Here is a 23,484-nt window from a genome sequence, read left to right on the forward strand (position 1 = left end):
CCAAAATGTAAGCAAAGACAAAGAACAAAAGTAATTTAACCCAGGTGCTCCTCACCAATTTCATGGGGTTTAATAAAGCTGTGAGGAGTAAACTCTGTTTTTTGTTTTCTCCCATCCTCAGCTAGCACCCTCCCTGCATAATCATTTCCTCCTCCAATTTGCACATTATCTAGTCCTCCCCATGTGTCTGTGCTGTCATATTAGTTTAATTGTTTCACAGGTTTCCAGAAAGGTGCTAGTGATGTGAATGTGTATATTCACTTGGTTTTTGTCCCATGCCAACAAATGCTCTCTGCTATACGTTAGCTGCATTATCAGCTATTCAATACTAACCGAATATCCAATAAGTTAATAGTACAACTATAGTGCAAAATACTTGTAGTCAAACACAAGAATCAAATAAAAATATCATTGACAGACAATAATATATGTATGTATGTCTAGAATAAAGATGTAGATCTATTTCCTGTAGTTTATATTTGGTTTGATTAATTATGCATGTTTTTTTGTTATATCTCCAAAGATCTCCTTGCTGATGCTCATAGCTCTACCCTTTCCCATTATGGATTCTCTATCTTCCAGCTGCATTCTCCAAAATGTCAAACAAGCAAATATTTTCTTGAATGGACAACTAGAAATTGTAAACAACAATAATGTGTACTGGACGGGTCACCAAATTACAAGAACAATAGAAACAACAATAGAGGGATTGCAGGAAAAATCTAATGGAGTTAGGGATCTGTATACTGGAGGTGCAAAGATCACACCAATGGAGTCTCTGAGATACTGAAAAGAAATTCACCGGTAACTGAGATCTGAACATGAGCTGAATCATTTGTGGGTGATTGGTTCATTTGGGTCTAGACAATGCAAGTCCCTCCTAATTTTGTCTCACCACCTTGCCATCACTAAGACCTGAATATTGTATTTTTTTGGGGGAGCATAGTAGTGGGTGAACTCCTAACACCCTGGGGTCACAAAAAGTCAGATGAATGATGCTGAGTACCATTACTCTTAAAGATCATTGGCCATGCATAGTGGCCAGGTGAGCCTGTGGGAACAGCAACGGAGATAGGATGCTAAAACTCAATAGCTGGATTGCTCCCTATGGTTTCAGACAGTTTGTCACCCTTACCCGGTGTCATGTCTCTGAATGGTAGCATTGGCATTGTAACTATGCAAGCACCATCACATGGCCCTAGCCACTTCTGGAACCCTGAGGTTTCATGGTACACTGGTTAATAAATGCTGGTCTAGGGCATCAGTGTAAAAAAAAAAGATCGCCAAATAAAACCTGGATATAGCAGGGTCTAAGGAGAAGAATAATACACAACCATTTATATGCTCTGCAAGCTCTGCTGCACGGTACAAGCCAATGATAAGAAGGTCATGATTTCTTCTATTTCACATTCTGATGTTCATTTTTAGGATAATAATCATGTATCACAGCCAGTGAGAAGGACTGGAGCCTCTAATAAAGAACACCATTGTTCGCTTAAGGCTTTGCATCCTAATTTACAGACCCTGACCTGACTTTAAAATCTCCATTATCTTTACGGAAATCACCAAACAAGAATCATATTAACATGTAAAAAGACTAGCCCATAGCCAAACAGGGCAAAATCACTTCTCAGACTCTACAGACAACATTAATTTCAATCTGTATTCAAGGGCCGTTCGTGAATTTCTGAATGGTTAGCAAGCTTGGACTAGAAAAATGGGGCACAGTGATAGAAATCTATGGTGAGGGTTTGGATCTCTGCCGCACAACAAACTGCATGAGACATGAAAGCCAGAGAGCCGGCTGAATACAGAGTAACACTGACAGCATGTTCAGCAATTTCCTCACATTAATTTCTTCATGGAGAATAAATGAGGAAGGCAGACTCTATGTCAGCCAGTGATGATAAGCTGTGAGTGGCAGTTGAAAGTTACAGCGTGGGCCTCTGGGGACGTTTTCCATTGCGAATGTGCTCAGCAAAGAAAGTGTGGATGTAACAGACAAGCTCGCTTGAAGTTCTTCTTCTACAAGTAGATGTACTGGAAAATTTCAGCTAAAATATAAGCATCTTTGGTTTGACAGGTGGCAGTGGAAGTACGGAACTGCAAATGACAATTACAAATTATATCAAAAATCACCTGCCAAAAAATATTTACCGTAAACCTATACAGATTGGTATTCCTACACAGGCTTTGTCAATAAGTGAAAATCCCAAGTTTGTAGTGTTTTGGTAATGGCGACTGATGTAATTAAACTCTACAGTAACAGAGTACTTATCATTTGTTCTGTAGATACTCTGTGCCCTGTCACCAATGTCCGAGCATGGAAAAGAAGTCATTTTTGGAAATGTTTTTTCATTAAGACCAAATATACTTTTGGTTTAGATCAGCTAAATCTATTTAAGTGCATCAAAGTAAAAGGTGAGCAAAGTTTTACTAATATTATACAGTATTTATATAGCGCCATCATATTACACAGCACTGTACAAGGTCCATAGTCATGTCACTAGCTGTCCCTCAAGGGACTCACAATCTAATGTCCCTACCATAGTCGTATGTCTTTAATAGAGTTTTTTTGGGGGAAACCAATTAACCTAACTGCATGTTTTTGGAATGTGGGAGGAAACTGGAGTACCAGGAGGAAACCCACACAAGCACGGGCAGAACCTGCAAACTCCATACATATAGTGTGATTCAAAAATAGAACCTAGTACTGCAAAGGCCAGAATGCTAACCACTGAGCCACCGTCCCTTGCTACCATGTTGCAGAGGTTTGACACATCTTCTCTAAGTCAGAATCTATATTCAGCACATATATGTAATAATATATCAGCAGAGCACATAAGTTTTGCTGATTGCAGAATTACAGGTCTGATTGAGCGATGGGAGTGTAAGACCTATGCAGAGACACCATTGCTTCTACATGGAGCAACACGGAACTTATTGAAGTTACAAAACAAAATCAGAGTTGATTCCAACTTGGATCAGAGTTATTTTGACCTCAGATTGGAATTCAGGTTTTTTTCAATAGGAAGATAGAATATCTCAGATCCAACACATACCTGTCAACAACATATATAGTAGGGTCATTGAAAAATTAGTAATCCCGACATGGAATTTGTAAATCCGTTAGGATTTCCCAACTAATCTGAGAAGAGTCGTTCGAAGTTGGATTTTTTCCATTACACCCTCCACTAGTTGGGAATTTATTTATTCTGACAAGTTTATTTTGAATGCAAAACGATTTTTTGGTTAAATAAACCAGATAACGGGACCTTCAAGGCCAAATCAGCAAATTCTCCAGAAAAGTTAAAAAGCTAAAATTCACTTTATTATTAATCAACCAAATGCTAAATAAAAACGTTGTTAGCACCAACATAGATCTCCTTCTGGAAACTCTCTAAAGCGAGGAATTCCAGTCTTTCTCTACGCGTTTCACAGAATCTTATTCCGCTTCCTCAGGAGTAGGAGGGGTATTATATTGGGTACAATTTGTAAGTTAAAAGTCTTTCTTTCATAGTTTGTTAGTTAAGGCGATTCAGGAACAGGACGAGAGGCAGGGCATTAACTCGGTGCGGGGAAGATTATTCAAGATGTCCCATTTTCCAGGAGATCGATCACATAACTTCTCATGTATCTCGGCACAAAGGGCTGCCCAAGGGAGAGAATACTCACAAGATTATTTTAAAGTCTTCATTGTGTTATGTATCATCAAGTGCAGCTTACAAAGCTAAATAATATATGTAAATGTTGATAATGAGGTTTTACAAAATTACATTAACATGGTTAAAATAAAGATCCCTATTCTTTATGAATGAAGCCTACAGTGGGTTCCATACATTCTACTAATCTGGTTTCTAAATGATAATGACAACAGGTCTTATTGTTTTGTAATATTATTATTGATATTCTGGTGACTAGACTGTTTCTTTTGTGACTTCTGTGATAATGAATAATACAACTCTCGCCCTCCTACAAAAGCATTCAAGGTTACACATACTCTTTGTGTCTTGCCAAGGACGTGACCATGGGAGATTTTATTCTTTTTTTTTGTTGTTGACTCATAGACACATTTATTAATACAAAGCCCCAAGTACCAAGGACATCATAATTTAGTACAATAACTTGAACTAGAAGGAATTACACAAGGGCAGTATATCTTAACACGACAATGTTACAGTCACAACATGACTTAGGACACCAAGACTTAGTATACACATGGGCTGATTTTCACTTACGACCCGATAAAAACTATTGGTAATGATGAGAATCTAAAAGGAAATCAGCTGAGATGGGACATGCTGATAAATGTCAATTTAAAGTACATTGTGCATATAAAATTACTTCCTATCAGAGAAAAGGAATCATAAGGGCAAATATTGACCCCCTCCCCACTCCTATATTGGAAGGGTGACTTAACATACATGTACAGCCAAAACTTTTTTTGGTGTTGGATAGATTTGTTACAATTCCTGGAAGGTTATATTTTGCGTCAATATTTGGTTGGGAGATTTGTCTTCACTTCTTGCCCCATGAATAAATAAAGAGAAATTACCCCCTCCCAGTGCACAGATAACAACAAAAAACTTAAGCTGCATACACTCATGCAATAATAGTCATTGGAAAGGATCTTTCACCAGCCTTTCCAATGACTATTATTACATGATGTATAACGAGTGCTGTACATACAGCACCGTTCTGGTCTATGCAGAGGGGAGGGGGAGAACGATGGAGCGGCACCGTGCTGCACGCTCTCACTTCCCTTGCATTAGGATTGTTAGTCGTCCACCGTCCGTGGATCCGCCAGGACAGTCGGTCGAATGATGGATGACTGGCCCTCTACACACACCAGATTCTCTCCCGTTATCGGCCTTGAGCTGATTATCAGACGAGAACCGGTAGACGTGTGTACCTAGCTTTATAGAAGGCTTAACCATTCTTTAGTCTTTCCAAAAATAAGGTTTTGCCTTTACATACACTTCTACATCCGTACTCCCAGACGATGCCTCTCACCTTCCTTTTTCTCCCACAGCTTTCCATTCAGCCATTGGTGGCTATAAGTAGAATTATGCAGAAATCATGACTACAAGATAACTAAAGTAGAATTATGTCATGACTTGAAGCTAACAAACACACCAGATTGATGGAAACAGGTGAACCCAAAGACACCTGGATAGATAGGCTCCCTCTACTTTGAAGGCCAAGCATTTATGCACATAAATTAACCTGCATGGTAAAAGTTGTTAATTAAGGCAATCTTTTCAAAAAGTATGGGCTGCCAACGCACCCTAACATGCGAAAAAACACAAGACTTTTTATTCTAACACACCGCATGGTAATACACTGCTGCTGAGCGGGGTTCTTCTTTTTCCACCTCTACATTCCTCTGTGGATCTTGGTTTGCTACACAATGTTGTTCCATTATCATGTATCAGACACCTTATGCTTTGGGGCCTTCCTTGTGTTCTCTGTCCCTCAGGTCTCCAATGTACTATCTGCTGTTCTGTTTTCATCTATTCTCTCCAAGTTCCAATCCCCGCTAATCTTTGAGTCTGCGCTTGAGTATACTGTGGTGCATTGCAATGCAGGTGTATTGCCCTAGTTCATTGTATTGCCATTCAAATGAATGGCACCGTAACACGTTATGTATGTTAAAGTTATGATCTTTCTAACATGGAGGAACCCTAATTAACTTTCAGGCCTTAGTGAACCCCTGCTATAATACTATATCCACAGATCACTGTACATTAGTGTGGTGGGCAGTGGGAAGAATGCCATTAACATTTCTGGCCAGATGGAAGAACGTCACCCTTTCAGAGAGTCAAAAAGATCATTGGTGTCACTTAAACTGACCTGAGAGTCACCAATTATTCATTGCTCAAGGAACCCCTAGTAATCTCTAGAGGAACCCTCGCTGGGAAACATTGTGCAATATGGAGCACTAGGTAGCCTATCCATGGGCTTTGATGAATCCTGACAGCAACATGTTTCAACATTATTGTGTGAAACATTGAGGCTTCTATACCTGGCTTTGCCTTTCTAAAATTCTATTTACCTGGCTGTATTAATGACAACTGCCAATTTTTGAGTCACTGATGGAACCAATATGTCAAATGTTTTGTGTTTGCATGGTAGGGTCAGGTAAGTGACCCAGATGGTAATAAAGCTGCTAGGTCAGAATACAGCATAGAAAATCGTATAGTATCTCCCATCCATGACAGATTTACTGTAAGTGAGACTCGCATGGAAAATGTCACCTTCAGCCTACATTGCTTCCAATAGGCCTTGCATTGTTGCAGGTTCAGGGTATGTTGTAAAAGTAACCGGCCGTGGTTATGATATGCAAGATGTTGATTATTAACAAACGACGGATCCGCTCAGTGTACAGGAAAGTACTTCAGTCACTTGATCTCAGCCAGCCTTTGTTCTTCCTCCTCCACATTGCAGGAACTGGTAGAACAGGCTGCGATATACCAAAATGGAGCTGTAGGAGATGAGGAATTTTCAGCCTAATTTAGCTGGTAATCCTAGGACAACACGCTGCTCACATTTCAGACACATATTACTTATTTATGCTGCTCAATACATTTTGTGAACCCAACTCCAGAACATTTAATATTTTGGATATAGGAGGAGGGGTGAGTTATAATGCACGTAAACCCTAACAATCAACTTCTCGTATTTACTTCCTTTTTATTGGTTATATTTAGAACTGAAAACATGAGTGCAAAAATAATATAAATCTATTGATCTTGCCAGAAACCTTGTCAGCTGAAATCACCCTGCGCTTGTGCCGCTCTGTAATCTGTTTCATCGTTCTGAAGACTACAGGACATTGCATACCTATAATATGTACAAGGGCAAAGGGAGAGGTTCCAGTCTAGTCCTGATATAGAAGGGTGAGTGAGATCATTAAAAACTGCAATAAATAACTAATGTCAAAACTTTTGTATTACATTTGGGTATTGTACGGGATTAGTATTTTTGTTTTTTTACATCTGTGTCTCAGGGAGATTTCTCTTCATTTCCTATCCTGTAAACTCGTCAGAAAGTCTAAAGTAAGGGAAAATCCTCATTGACTAACACATTACAAGCTAAAAGTACAACCTCATATAGGTAGAGATTCAAAATGGAAGGACTTTTAGGGGACCTGATATATAAAACGAGGACAGCTTTCAAACGGGCACTCTATATATCCTGCTTACAAATTTGATATCCTCACCTTGCGTCCTGTCATAATGTCACCATCTTCTCCTATTGAAATATCTGCGTACAATCTTAAGAAGGTATCCACAGTTAGTGGCGTTTGAAATCTTAATTTCACCAGTCTCCATATTTTCCTGAAGAAGCGGAGATATATCTGCGAAATACGTTGAAAATGTGACATGTGTGAGACTGTGAAAATGACATATATGTGATTGATTTATGTGCTTTTATTACACTTATTCACTGTTTTAGCGAATACTGTTTTAACATTTATATTAAATACCATAATATTTTAATATGGACAAAATAAAAGTTATGTTTTTTATATATTAGGTGCCTTAAAAGTCCTTCCATTTTGAATCTCTACCTATATATAAATACTGATATCTGGGATGTGGCGCTTTATTGACATTTAGTTCAAAATATGTGATTTATCAAACTGACCAAAAAGCAAAGTTGGAAAAACTCATAATAGTACAAACTGCATAATCTTCTTTGAATTTGCCAACACGTGTAAAGTATGGGGATTTACTTTTCAGGTATGTGCTCACACTACATAATTATTACTGAATCTATAACAAACTGTGCAATCACTAACAGACTGATGATGGGTTTCATATTGCATGCTGCTCTTTGCATTGTTTTATTGAATAGGTCTGCAGATGTTTCATTGAGTATTGGTCCATTAGTGGGCTGGAATTTTGGAGCATATCCCTGCCGTCCTCCACAAATGTTCCTTCTTCTTTTTGTCCTTCTCCCGTTCCTTGATCCTGTCCTCATATGAACTCCTGTTTTTAGCCAGCTGGGAGGGGACAAAAGTATGTCTCTTTGCTGACACTCCTTCAAAATTCAGCTGGCAAGGAACATTGACCCATACTGTGGTAGCTGGCATGCTGTACATTCAGTTCTTCATACTTATAGTTTATTTCTCAGGCTTGATTCTACAGTTTATGTGCAAACTGGAATATGTTTTTGGATGAAACAAATGTAGCATTTGGACAAGATCAGAAATAGGATTTCGTCTTTAGCAACATTTTGCTGAAGCAAGAAATGGCCCGTTACGATAGGTAAATCCATCAATAGGCTGCCCAATGAACCACATCGCACAGAAATGTAGCACAATGTTTCTCGACCAGGGTTCCTCCAGAGGTTGCTAGGGGTTCCTTGATCAATGAGTATTTTGTGACTCTCGGGTCGGCTTAACTGACACCAATGGCCTTTATGAGTATCTGTGGGTATAGGTGGGATATTCTTTCCAATGGCCAGCAATGTAAGCATTGTCCTTCCCACTGACCACCACACTAATGTACTATGAGCTGTGAATAATATTATCGTCACAGATTCTACCAATACCACAAACAAAGATGTTTAACGCTGCCAGCATTAGTTTTGTTTGAATGTAGAAAACTGAATCCTGCAAAGCTGATGCATTTAAATAAAGAGTATTAAGTATTGTAGTAAGTTTTGTGTGATTGCTACATATTTTGATATACTTGCTTGCTTTCCTGACCACATACGGCCCTGTGGGTGCACCCACTAGTATGTCATTGATTACACTATAGGCCACCTAAAAACAAAACACATGTATATGTTTATGTATATAAAACAATCTGAATATAAATCAAGGCATATTACCAGAAGAAAACAGGACTCGGGATTGAACCCTGTTCTTCTACACTCTGAACTTTTGCTTACATTGCTGCTACTAAAAACTTTGATATATCTGACCTGAACTTTGTTTAGTGATTCCTGGATCCTGATTACTGGATTGCTTTCACTTGTTTCTGTTCCTGTGACCAATCAGAATGATTGACTTCCTATTTAAACGTTGCAGCTTCCTGTTCCCTTTATCTGGTTATTGTGGTTCATCATATTATCTTTCTCAATGATGGCTGCATAGCTATCACCATTGGGACTTTGGCATTGATTGTATCCTGTTGGATTGCGTGACAGATCAGCCTCCTGCCCCTGAGAGCTACTAATTAACTCTGCCTGCTTTGTGCTCCGGCTCCCGGCTCCATATTGTGTCCGCAGACTCCTGATAGAATAATCAGGCCAATAAGATGGAGACCGATGGAGTGGATCTTGCTCTGTCTCAGCAGATTACCAACCTAACTCAAGCTGTGCAAAATCAAGCACAGGTCATCCAGATACTACAAATACAAGTACAGAAATTGCAACAAAATATTCTTATCCTGCAAGATAAATCTGACGTTACCACAACTGGAGAACCCTGCCAGCAAAATTTAATGGAGACTCCAAGCTGCATAGAGTTTTCCTAAATCAGTGTTGTTTGCATTTACAACCTGCAAGATTTCACATTGATTGCTCCAAGGTTGGATTTAGAATTTCATTACTGACTGATGAGGCCTTGGCATGGGTGTGCCTTTACTTGGAGCAGGATCATCCTATGCGGAATAGTCTCCAAGAATTTCTTGATGCCATTTATTTTGTATGACCCAAATTGTACTACTGCTGAAGCCATACTTATTAATTTCCGCCAGTGCAGACTCCAAGTAGCACAATATGCTGCTGAGTTTTGTCACTGGATAGCAGATACAACTTGCTATGACAGTGAACAAGGTTTCCATTTCAGGAAAGGGCACTCTGAACAAATTAAAGATGAATTAGCTAGGATGGACACATCTACAGACCTTGCGGCTTTCATGAAGCTCCGTATCCGAATTGACAGAAGATTTATGTAAAGAAAAATGGAGAGACAAAGACCTGCCTATCAAGAACCTACTTCTTATTTTTTCCCATTAGAATCTTCTAATCTTTCTCCAGCACAAGCCCAGAGCCCATGCAAACTGATGCTATAAGGGGATTTGTGTTTCAGAAACACAGAGGAGACAAGAACAAAATCTGTATTTATTGTGGAAAACCTTGTGTAGGAGATTAGCACCAAAATACTTACTTCTGAAATATTCAATGCCCACTTTTGGCTTCAATATTTTTATGAGTTTTACAAAAGAGAAAGAGCAAATAATTCAATAATGATCATATTACAATACAGGGAACAATAAAACCAAAAACATCAGTACAATGAAAATCAGAGGAGAATGGACATTATACAGTTCCCGTTGATACACTAAGAACTAATTCCACATCAGTTTATACTGGTGAAGTCCAATTCAATGCCCACTTTTATCCACAAAAAAACTCCAAAAATAAAGCAATTTCCAGGGGTTTCCCTCGCAGGGGATCAAATTTATCTCATTATGTCAGGAAAACATAAACTTTAGTCTGCTAGCTCTCTCCGGCACTTGCAGTTAGTGGTCTACCAGACCTAAACTGTTAAAGACCTTCTCCCAGCTTACATACTTCACACAGCCTTTCCAGCTAGGCCTCAGGCTACAACTTCCCTGTATCTAAGGCTGGTGCCTTTTTATCTGCCCTGGAAAAAGGTAAGAGTGCCTGGCCCACCCATTCCGTCCAGGACACTCTGAGCCTTGATCCCAAATAAAGAGCTGCCATTCTGCAGCAAAATAACTACACATGGCCTTCTTTAGGATAAATGGAGATAAACTACGCCAAATACCCAGCAAAACTGGCATCATATATTTTACACTTGCTACGCTGAGCATTATGCTGCAGCATGCCCAAATACATTTTGAAGAACAGTGCCAACTGCAAATTTCAGGGAGGAAGTATGATCCTTATCACAACCTTTGCCTCCTATGGAAAGAATGAACTATCTCCTCGAACACCACATTTTTTGTACCAGGCATACTGTGGGAAGGGACCCGACAACTCTTGACTTCAGGAATGGTGCTGCATGGAATTTTATGGACTTAAAGAGGAACTAAACTGAAAAGTGCTTAAAACAAAAAAAATACACTTACCTTCAATCCCGCAGGGCAGTCCAATCCATCTGGAGGTGTCTTCCATCAGGTCCCGCGTCGTCCTAGTATCCACCTCCAAGCTGGCATGCTGGGTGGCGCCATCTTCTTCCTGGTTCTTCTTCCAAGTCACCCGATGCAGGCGTAAGATCGGATGACGTAGGTTGGAAAAAAAACTTGCTGCACATGCGTGAGATCGGCACCTTTTTCTTTTTTCACGAAAATGCTCCTTCTGCACATGCCCCAGATGCCCAGGCATGCGCAGAAGGAGCACCCAAGAGCCTCCCAGGATGCGTGACGTAAGTATCCCGGGAGGCTTTGCGCTCCCTTTCATTCTCAATCACCTAAGCAATCGAGAATTAGGGGGCAAGGCTGCACCCTTTTGTTTTTAGGAAAAAGGGTGTTGCAAAAACCTAAACAAACAGAATTTTTACTTAACATAAAATGGTTGTCTACCCTTTTATGTAAAGTGAAATTTCTGAGTTAGGTAAGCTTAAAAATATGTTTAGGATAATAATATCACTAGCGTACCCAATAAATCACCCTTAACAATGGAGACAACGGATGACTCCCATTTGTTTCTGGGTTAGTCAAACATGAAACAATCCTATTGGAACTGGACATTATCAACTTTAACTTTGTTGCTTCGCCACAATTCCCTGTCATTTTATGAATTCCATGGTTGACGATCCACAACGCTACTAATAATTTGCAGGGCAGAAATTTTGTTTTGCCTGCTTCACTATTTAAAGAAAGACTCGCCTGCATCTACAGATGTAGATGTTTATGAAATAACCATCTCTAACCTAGAGAAACTTCTTTTTCAATATCCAGAAAATTTGGACCTCTGTGATAAAAAGAACGCAGACCAGCTGCCACCTCATTGACCTTACAACTGCCAATTCGAGTTGCTTCCTGGAGCACAAATTCCTTTTGGATGTATTTACTTTTTATCTGAGCTACAATTAAGAGTTCTACAGGATTTTCTAAAAGAAAATCTAGCATATGGTTTCATTCACCCTTCTAACTCACCTGCTGGAGCACCCTCGTTTTTTGTAGAAAATAAAGATGAGCCACTTCACCCAGCATGAATTACAGGGAATTAAAAAGAATACCTTAATAATCGCTACCTTCTTCTACTGATTCCTGAACTCTATAAAAGACTTAAAATAGCCAAGGCTTTCATCAAACTTTATCTTCGTGATGCATACAACTTTGTCCAAGTTTGACCCGGAGTTGAGTGGAAGACTGTTTACCTACGACAGGGGTCGGCAAAGTTTTATGGCCACTAGGCCATTTATGGGGTGGGCAGGAGCACACTGGGCCAGTCCCGCCCTAATTGCTCTGCCCACCACTAGAGAACATCCCCTGAAATGAAATCCCTCTCCTCCGTCTGCTTTGCGGAGGAAAGGGATTTACCTTCAGGGAGCTTTCCCTATTTACCGGGCCGGCGGAAGTATCAATGCCGGCCGCAGTAAATAGGGGAGAAACTCCAAGGGGTCGGCATCGGAGCTCCTAACGCCCCCTGACAGTTCCCCCCCAGCTGGCATTAGGCTGGATTGGCCAGGGGGCGTTAGGCCGGAACGAACTATCGGCTAGGTAGTATCTGGCCTAAAGGCCACAGTTTGCTGACCCCTGACCTACGAGATACGGACATTATGAGTGCCTGGTCATGCTCTTTGGATTGAGCAATGCCCCAGCCACCCTCCAGCATTTCATATTCGACGTTCCTGAAGGTATATTGCATCAGTTTGTTGTGACTTACCTTGATGACATATTAATATTTTCAAGGGACATCAGAATAATGTACACAGAGCTCTTTAAAGACTGAATTGTAACCTGCTTTATATTAAACGAGAAAAGTGTGAATTCAAGCAAACAAGAATCCAATTTCTTGGCTAATATGTTGTCACATCTTTGTGCTTTCTATTCTCGTCGAATGGCACCAAAAGAAATTATGACATTGCAAACAAGGAATCATTGGCTATTGAAGACACATTCTCAGAACAAAGACATTTACTTGATGGAGCGTAGCATCCAGTCCTTAGTGACCATAGAAATTTTGAATTTCAGTCAAGATGCACTCTCTAGAATGATATCTGAACCATCAACTGAGAATGAATCAAAAAGCTAATGTTCAAGAACTGACACTTTTTGGAAACTTCATATTCAAATAATTTATTCAAAAAAATATAAACAAGTATATGACACTCACCCATTTCTGCTTTGCAATCTGTCCATTTACATTTCTAGAAGGTTACTGGACCTCTGGTACATGTCTTTACATACCTAAAATTATGAGACTGGAATTTTTACAAGTACATGATTCTGCATCAAAGAAAACTCCAGAATTCCTCAATTGTTTCTTCTGGTGGCCTAAATGGCAGGCAGATGTGAGGACGTATGTTATTTCATGTGACAAAGTACCACAAGCTCTCTCTGTAGGCCTGCCTATGGCACAGAAGAAAAATCTTGGCAATTGGAAAATAAAAAATAAAATGGTCTTAATCTGTTGATCTTTGTCTTCTTTTTACAGGTATTTTGTGCGTTTGAGTTGCTTATAATGAGTCACTTGCTCTTTAATGATCTTTTCTGCATTATAGTTGGCCATACCTAGATAGTTCTGTGTCCTTTTTGTAAAGTTTACTGCAAATCTGCCCAAAGAAAAATGAAGTTACAGGATGTGCGACTAGGTGTCATCTGAGTATAAACCAAGAATCTTTTTCTAATGGAATTTTCAGGTCACACAATTCTTGGTTAATACTTGAGTATATATATTGTACAGGATCGCAGGGTGGGATCCTGGACGGAAGGAACATTTCCCCTATATATGGACGCTGGTCCCTGGTTATTTTTCTGTTATGCAACTATGTTGCGGTATTTTCGCAAGTTATCATGGGACCCGGACTCTGGACTGAAGGGGAAGGATTAGGTGGGCCTCTTCAGTCCATCGGAGTACACACCAGGAGTTGCACCTGCCCAGCAGGAAGGTGGGAATCCCATAAGGGCTCAGGTGTGCAAAAGGGAGGAGGAAGTAGAATCGCAGGAAGTAGCCTTCCTAAGCTTGTGGGGAATCAAGCTAAGAAGTGGTATTGCTGTTACATGGGAAGCTATTGATGCTAATTTGATTTTGTTTGATTATTCAACTGTAGTAGGGATGAGCGAGAATGCCTCTGGCTTTCTCACGAAAATTTCCTTGAACTTCCGATGGGTCAGCGAAATTTCAGCGAACTAATTTCGCGGACCTATCGGAAGTTCCAGGAAATCATTATGGGAGGATTCCCAGGGCTGCATGAATGAATGCAGCCCTGGGAATCCTCCTGTTAGTGTGCGATCCCCGGCACTAGAGGTTAAATGGGGACAAGTCTCCCCATTCAAAACCTCTGGTGCTCTCTGATTCCTCAGCCAATCAGAGAGCACTAGAGGTTTTGATGGGGGAGACTTGTCCCTATTTAACCTCTAGTGCCGGGGATCGCACACTGAGCTAATCAATGAATGCAGCCGTGGCTGCATTCATTGTTCAGCACAGCCAGCGTGACTTTTTTTTTAGAAAAAAATTACATTTTTTAAAGGAAAATTTAATCTCGATTAGCAAATTTACACTAGCCGTTCTCGCTTCGGTAAGCGAGAACGGCCAAATGGGCCGCTAGATAGAGTTTAAGAATCTTGCTCGCTCATCCCTAGATCAAAGAAACCCCAGGCTGGATACTTGTCTTGGACTCATCCTTATCGTGGGGACGTTCTAATGGACTATGGACAATTGCACAACTAGGCTGAAGTAAGCCTTTTTTTTGTTTTGTTTATCCCCCTGTGTTGCTGAAAAGAAGCTGTTTTTTATAATTATCCCAATAAAGATTTGTGTCTGGCAGAGGTGTGAGCTAATGCCCAGGCTTTACAATATATATATATAGTACTTTTTTCTAGGTAATATTTTACTCAGGAATTCCTCCAAACTTAGGACATGTAGTTTATGAATTTATATATTTACCCTGTGTACATATGCATTTCATAATTATAAAAATATGCACATTTTGATTTTGTTTTAGCTGATCACATTTACAAAGAGACACCTATTACATGTATAAATGAAAAGTGATACAGGCTAAAATAGTTTAGCAGATTGGCAGTATCAATGACTCCAGCAGTCACAAGCACTGCTGATTTTTAGTTAAAAAGTTAACAGTAGGTTCAATTTTTTTCTGACTTTCTCTATCTCCCATGAAAATTTATAACCCAAAAAGACATATTCCAAGCATTGCCCATTTAATGCCGATCAGACCACTTATGAAATATACATTTCAGCTGAGAGGCATTAGTTACACTGCTTATTGGCATCGTTATTATTCTGCCATGGGAAGGACCTACAGCTCCGTGTTTTGTTTAGAAAGAAATGTGAAAAGATCATCTAAACTTATTAAAGTGTGTTAATGTTTTAAAAAAATATATTTTTATGTTGCATTTAGGTTAAATTGTTTAGGGGGCAGCCATATCAGTTACTGACATAAGCAGGCACTGCTTCCTGCTGACCCTGTTATCTCACTGATAAGGTCTATCTGATGGAAAATAACAGACAGTCTACAGGCTCTAATGATGTCAAACCCCATAATGCACCTGGTAAATGTATCCTCTATGTCCATGTGGTGACATGATCTCAGTGCAGGGCCTTGCACTAAAACATCATGATTCACAGAGGAACCCAGTGCAATCTCTGAACAAAGCACAAAAATGTGCTGGAAAAAAATTAGTTGTGTACTGTTACTTCCCCCACCTTCTAGATTGTAAGCTCTTCGGGGCAGGGTCTTCTCCTCCTCCTGTGTCACTGTCTGCGTTTGTCTGTCATTTGCAATCCCTATTTAATGTACAGCACTGCAAGATATGTTGGTGCTATATAAATCCTGTTTATTAATAATAATAATAATATCTACCATAGCGGGGCCTTGGTGAGGGTGGTGCCACCATCCTTCCATCATGATCCAAGAGGATGCAGAATAGTCCAAATATCCTGAGATACTTGATTTTCCAAAAGCTTAATTTTGTTTGATTCGGGCCACACTGAAATTTTGTTGGAATGAAGTAGACATCACTCCCTATGGTAGCTGGGGGTGCCATACTGCTGCCGTGTAGCTGGGAGAGGCATTCCGTACTACAGGCAACCTGTTTTGCACATGGACAATTTTTTTTTTGCAAACTGCACCATGATCTGTCATAGCACTGTGCAAAAACACCCAAAAAGTCCCAACTGCTCCCATTCACTTGAATAGGAAAGGTCTAAAATGACATTTAATGTGAATGAATAATAAAAACATTTTCCTGCAATGTAACCTTTGTTGGCTAAATCTCACCCCTCTTTTGTCCCCCCCCCCACCCCTTCTAACCCATCCTGCATTTCTTACATAGGAAGATATAAGGAATAAAATAAATATACAATGCTTTAGTACATATTATTAAATCTTTATTATGGGTGGAACTAAAAAATAAGTAAATGTAACCCAATCACTGACATCACATATAGGGTTAAAGGTTCATGTAAGTTACATATCTGTAACTTGCATAGTAACTATACCCAGGGATCCTGCCATAAAGACCTTCACTCAGGCAATAGTGCTCAGGGCAGACTAAAGAGTACATACTGAGGGTGAAAATGTACTTATATAAATATTTATATATTAAATATAAATATTTGAGCCCTATATTCTCTCTCTCTCCTTTATGAATATGGTTGGGTCACTAGATTGTAAGCTCCTTGTGCATACAAAAGTGAATTTATCCGGGTCACACCATTATTTATAATAGGCTGTATATGAGTTCATCCCAAGGCACTCCAAATGTACAATAAATTGCACATGTGCATACGGGAGTGAGTTTATCCGGAGGCACAGCATGACTGTACATAGGGGAAATAAATTCACAAGTCATGACATAAATATACATCCAAAGGCAAACCACGAATTTACAACAAAGCTCAAGTGAGTTCACCCCGCACATGTAGGACAAACTACACATGTGCATATGGAATTTAGTTCCCCCCAAGACACGCTATGAATGTACAATAAACTGCCCAGGCGTTTTCAGAAGTAATTTTCTTAAGGCACGCCAAAAATTTATGATAAACTACACAAGTGCATATGGAGCTTATTTCCCCCATGGCACGCCATAAATGTACAATAAACTGCGCATGCGTGTTCAGAAGTACATTCCCCCAAGGCATGCCATAAAGGTATGACAAATTACACATGTGCATTTGGAATTTAATTTCCCCAAGACACACCATCAATGTACAATAAACTGTGCATGCGTGTCAGAAGTAATTTTCCCCATGGCATGCCATAAATATATAATAAACTGCGCATGCGTGTTCCCCCCAAGGCATGCCATTAATGTATGATAAACTACACATGTGCATATGGAATTTAGTTCCCCCAAGACACACCATAAATGTACAATAAACTGCGCATGCGTGTTCCCCCCAAGGCATACCATAAATGTATAATAAACTCCACATGCGTGTTCAAAAAGTACATTCCCCCAAGGCACACCTGGCAATCTGCGCATGAATAATAAAATTGCACATGCATAAGGCAGCAGAAACATACACATCATTTAAAAACATTTTTTTTTTAAACCTTTCAAATCGACTGAAATAAAGTCATTTTTTGGAATGACCCCAACACGACGCACCACACGGCCATGTACCAGCATTTATCATTATTCCATTTTATCCCCTTAAAGTAAATTCTCTCTCTGGGAGAAGTAAAATGCTTGTTCTGTTTACTTGAGGTAAAATGAATGTGAGAATAAGAAGCTGGCTGGCAGCAGAAAGCTGAGGCAGAACTGAAAGTAAAGATAGGGGTCGCTGCTGAGCTGTGCTGCCCGCGCCTGTATATTGCACAGAGAGGAGAAAGAAAGCTGTGACGTAGATTGGGTAGAGAAGGGGGGAATGGGTGGAGCTTACCGGGAGTCAGTCAGCTGCCTGAGAACTCCGCTCTCTCTACAGACAGGCGGTTACACGGGTTCGAGCCCCATCCCGGCGGATTGCGTTTACCCTGGCCTGGGGGGCTCAGATCAAGGATTCCCCTAAATCTCCGAGGGTTTCTAGGAAGCAGCGATCTCCCTCCACCAGGATCGGATCAGGGGGTTCCTATGTGCATGTGTGACTCGGGGCATTTAAATCTAGAATAAAGGCTGCAGACAGGAAACAGATGTGGATCACCATTGAAGACCTAACAAGGGAAGCACAATTACTTGGGACTAATGACTGTTTTATCATCATCTTTATGGAGGAATAATACTGATTAATGGTAGTCAGCTTTCCTTTTCTGACATTGCAAGAAGCTCATTTTTTTACAGATCTCATTTTTGTATAAAAAAAAAACTAGATCTATTTCATTTCTAGGAATCTAACAACATACCTGCTGATTAAAAAGAAAAAAAATCTCCAAAATTGATTTTTTTTGTTGTTAGATCCATAAAGGGTGTCTGCATGCTGACATTGTAGAAAGAATATTTTTGATACAATGTATTTTTATTTCTGATCCTGGCTTTATATCCTTTGCTCAGTGACTTGAACTAGACTGAAATTTAAAAAGAAAGATTTTTTTAGGATCTGGAAATCTATATTTTATTAAAAGGATTAAGAATCAAGATGGCTGATCATAGCTATGTTTCTATTTTAATTTGATCTAATGTCAGTGGAACATTTTGAAGTTGCCTTGATTGAGACAAATTGATTTAGAAAAAGGTGGCCCTCTGAATATTTATTTTTTTTTTTTAATTTTTGCATGGTGGGTTTTACAGGTTGAACCTTCTATGATCCCCCAAGGTTCCTTTTTTTTAAATTGAATGTGTTAATTTGTTATATCTCCCTGCCTGGCCCCACTGTCAGTGCCCTTGTAGATTCAGTGCAAAATCTGAAATACCTTTCATGTCAGGGGAAGGGGGTGGAAGAGAGAAGGAGGAGGGATGTGATTAGCTGTTAAGAAATTCCTTTTCAGTTTGATCAAGGCATGCACAGTCTAATCTACTGATTTCCACCCCAGCTTGCTTTATTTTCCTGTTTATTTTTGCAACATTTTTTTTGTTCCTGCCTTTTGAGAGGTAAGAAATACAGTCTTTGTAGACTTTTATGATCTGATTTTTTTTCTTTTCCCCCTACGCAGAGCCTAAAAGCAATTTTTGTATGCTTCTTTTTATTTGCGAAACAAGGAAGAGGTGGGAGGGTATTTTTTTCTGGCTTAGGGCTGGAATTTGATCTGTGAGGCTGAACTGTCTCTTTCAAAGCTCCATCCAGGATCATTTTCTATGGAAACAACCTCAAGAATTTGGTTGCTCCACTCATTTTCAAGGAAGTCCATTAGGTTTTCAAATTAAAACCTGTGGTTAAAGAACGCCGAAGTGGCTTCCTTTTTTTTTTTAATCCATTGTGAATGCACTGTGAAGTTAACCTATAAACAGATTGACTTAATCATTTTTTTTTTATTTAAGGGATTAATATATAAGTTTGATTAGATATAACAACCATTTAGCTATTGAAATATATTTTAAGATAAAGAAATTTATTGGTTTTTCCTAGTTTATCGTTTTGGGTTCCCGTAAAAGCAAGAACGTGATCTACATTTATCTACGTGGCCTATTAGGAGATGGCGGAAAATTGGAAAAACTGCTTTGAAGAGGAACTGATATGTCCCATTTGTCTGCATGTATTTATCGAGCCCGTACAGCTTCCTTGTAAGCACAATTTTTGCAGAGGGTGCATTAGTGAGGCCTGGGCAAAAGAGACTGGTCTTGTAAGGTGCCCGGAGTGCAACCAGGCCTACAATCAGAAGCCTAACTTGGAAAAGAACCTTAAGCTGACAAACATTGTGGAAAAATTTAATTCACTCAATGTAGATAAGCCTCCAAACATCCTGCACTGTGTGTTCTGTCGAAGGGGACCTCCACTTCCTGCTCAGAAGATCTGTTTGAGATGTGAAGCACCCTGCTGCCAGTCCCATGTGCAAACCCACCTACAGCAGCCGTCCACTGCTCGAGGGCACCTCCTAGTGGAAGCCGAAGACGTCAGGGCCTGGAGCTGTCCACAACACAATGCTTATCGACTGTACCACTGTGAAGCTGAGCAGGTGGCGGTGTGCCAGTTTTGCTGTTATTACAGTGGTGCCCATCAAGGACATTCTGTGTGCGATGTGGAGATCAGAAGGAATGAAATCAGGGTAAGTGACACTTACCAAACTCTAAATAAGTGAATATGGGGGAAAATAATGGAACGGTATAAGGATTTTAGGCATCTGGTAACTTTTGCCAGTCATGGGTAGTACATGAAAGCAGCTGGGGGTTGGAACCCTGACCAGAAAACCTGATGTAACCTGTGTGTTGTTGACTTCACGTAGGGTCATGTGTGTCAGAAAGGACAAGTGTTTGTATTGTCCACACCAACCAGTCACAATATTTTTAATCTGAATTGGACAACTCACATTTCACACTTCCTAAATAGAATGTCCATGTCTTGGTCAATGGTTGTATTGAGAAGTTGCCATTGCTGATTTGTATCCCAGAGGTCTACGCTCTTTCTGCACACATTCCAGTTTTGGATCTCCCGGTGCTTTAGTTGGGGCCAAGGTATAGATTTCATAGTATTTGGGGTTGGGTTTTAGGGATAAAGGTAAGTGGTTATTTTCCAGGTTGGGTTGACATTACGGTTGAGGTTAAGGGATAACTAGGGTCAGGTTAAGGAGGCTCTGTTGTTGTATGTTACCTAGGTAGGCCTTCCTGGAAGGAAGCAGTCTATATTTTCCTGTCCCACTGCCCATACCCGAAAAACTCACTAGGTTGGAGAGAATTGTCTGAAGGGTCTACCAGGAATGGTAAATACCTTATCCTCTGCTGTGGTTCATTGGTTGACCTTTGTTACTGCTGTGTCCTGTACTGCCGGCAGGACCAGCAGATGAAACTTTGCTAAATTAGACCACCAACACACATTGACGTATTCCCATTGCTAAGGATCTTTCAGTAACGTCTCTGCCCAGCAGAGTTCTGTGGCATAGACAGTGGGGGCAGGTCAGTACTTGTAGGTAGATCTTCTTGTTATCCTATAACAAGAGTAAAAACTTAGATCCCATGGTTGGGCAAAGGCAATGGTCTAAGAATACTTTCCTAGGTTGGGCTAAGTGTAAGGGGTTTATACTGGGGTTCGTTTAAAGGAAACCTGTAAGGACAAATGGCATTGCTGACCTCCTCTTTGAAAATGCTGCCTTTCATGCTGATCCACTGACTTTATTTTTTTTCACATGATTCACGTCTGTATACTAGTTCTGGGCCAGTGACTAAACTTGTGATTCAGTGTAAAAGCCACACAACTAAAATTTTAAGAGTGGTCAGCTTTGGCACCAATACTCCCTCAAAAGTTTTATTTTAGGACATGAGATAGGGGGCATTTTATAGTTGTTTTGATTGGCCTAGGGATCAAAAAAAGGTTAGTGGTGTAAACTTCTTTTTTATGATTGATTGTTACCATGTACCAAAAAAACAACAATTATACCCAAAATAACATGGTTGCCATTGACATAAGTCCAAGCCTCTGACCAAAGTGCCAAGAACTGGCAATAACTTATTTTTTTCTTTGTTTGTTGTGTTTTGCTGTTCCATCCATTATGTATACAACTGAATAAGTGAATGTTTAGTGTTACATGAGCATTTTATAAATGTTTATTAACAAAAGCCTGCAGCAGCACAAACTGTACATAACAAGCTTGTGTGGCTTCCAGCTAGCCTTGAACTAAAACTCGAGGCAACCTAGCCATGCCTGTGGGGAAGGGTTTATTTTGCTTTATATAATTATTCATGTATAACAGTGGATGCATTTATATTTTTCATTCACGTTTGCTGTATAACCTTTTAGAAATGGCAGAGAAGCCTGCGATCATTTGTCTTGTTGACGTTCATTAGATCACCAAACATACTGCTACAATGGTCACTTGTCTGTCTTTGCCTTTTGGATATAATTGTGCCCATAAACAGCAAACATTTTACATGTGATCCAGTTAATGAATGCTGGAGATTCCCAGGGATTTTTAAAGGATTTAATTATTCTTGCGGTGGGAGAATTCTGTACTCTTCCTTGTGCGTATTTTGTTTTTATCGTGTTTAACTTTAGTTATCATTTTGGGTTGAGGATGCCAAGGTCAAGACTCTTAAAGATCTTTAATCTAAATTTCTGCTTGTCTGTAGCAGTAGTAGTCATTTTATGAGATATAGGGGCCTTAATTGTGACCACCTAATGTTGTCGTATATAATATTCCATATATGTACCCCGATTAAAGACTTCAGATATATTACAGGAGATCACAAGACACTGCAGACATATGGCAAAAGATAGACATCAAGTGTCTACATGTTACGGGGCTGGTTGGAGACTAGAGACTGGGCAACCAATAAATGAGACTGCTTCATTACCAGCTTATTTACAAGTCAGCACACCCACTATTCACCGTTTGGGTTAGTAGGTTACCCAACAAGTACCAAAAGACCATGAGTGGTCCTCTAGCCGCAGGTTGATGTCTATACCCATCGGAGCCACCAATCACCAAAAATAGGAACTTCTTCAAAATGAAATGACTGGTCCTACCATTTGCCTGATTCTTGCCATTCACTTAACATTCGGTAATGGCAAAAACTGCCATTACAGTCTGACAATGACTCAGCTTAGATAATTTTATTGCTTAGTGCGGTTCTTCCTCAACAAATCACTGTACAAGGCCATTGTATGGATAGTAAGGGATAATTTTCCACTTTTCAAGCAATCCTCAGTTTCACATGATCAGTGTTACACTTGTCAGATCAAATCCAGTTTATTTAATGACCAGACACGTGTAAGCTTGGTCATGTGTATTACCATGTGTCATTTAGGCATGTTGCCAGGATTCATTTGTGAAGACAACTGATAACAGAGCATATGTAGAGAGTGTGGTTGGGTTTCATTTTAATTTCAGCCAACCAGAATCAGATATTGGTAGACCCTAGTCATTGTTGGATTGTGGGAGCCAAATATTAAGGCCTGTTTAGGTGGATATCTAATCGTTGCTGGTTTGTTGGTCTGTAAAAGTCACCTACTTTCTACATCGTTGACAGTAAATCTATATGGGCACAATTATTTGTTTTATATTGTATGATTTTAAGATTAGCATCAAACTTTCGGTGATATCATAGTGTTCTTACTCTTCTCTTCTTATTGAAAATACTGTTCTCCTGTCTGTGCCAAGATAATTCGAAGTAATGCATCCAACCACAGAAAAAAATAGCACTATACCAGTGTTAATCTTTTGGCTGTTCTACCCTGTCTGGCCAATCCTCTGAAGATTTTCTTACAAAGCTTTATAACTTTATGAAAAGGCTGTGATGAAAGAATGAATTTCCCAACATTTGTACAACATACTAGTTATAGGGT

General features: G+C 39.7%; 1 protein-coding gene across 4 annotated transcripts in view; it reads left to right on the top strand.

Annotated features, from left to right (window-relative positions):
- The first annotated feature begins 6,484 nt into the window (after positions 1–6,484).
- The window catches only part of TRIM8 (tripartite motif containing 8), a 69,354-nt gene continuing 52,354 nt past the window's right edge, over positions 6,485–23,484 (top strand). The window contains exons 1-3 of one of the 4 annotated variants that reach the window (XM_072425238.1): positions 6,485–6,638; positions 6,760–6,899; positions 19,618–20,254. In XM_072425238.1, coding sequence (XP_072281339.1) covers positions 19,685–20,254 — 570 coding nt within the window. In that variant the 5' untranslated portion in view covers positions 6,485–6,638; positions 6,760–6,899; positions 19,618–19,684. Of the gene's footprint in view, positions 6,639–6,709; positions 6,900–18,008; positions 19,143–19,617; positions 20,255–23,484 lie in introns of those variants that run through there. The other 3 variants (XM_072425240.1, XM_072425236.1, XM_072425237.1) reach the window with 3 other exon arrangements.

Source organism: Pyxicephalus adspersus, chromosome 10 (assembly GCF_032062135.1).
Source record: "Pyxicephalus adspersus chromosome 10, UCB_Pads_2.0, whole genome shotgun sequence".
Taxonomy (NCBI): Eukaryota; Metazoa; Chordata; class Amphibia; order Anura; family Pyxicephalidae; genus Pyxicephalus; species Pyxicephalus adspersus.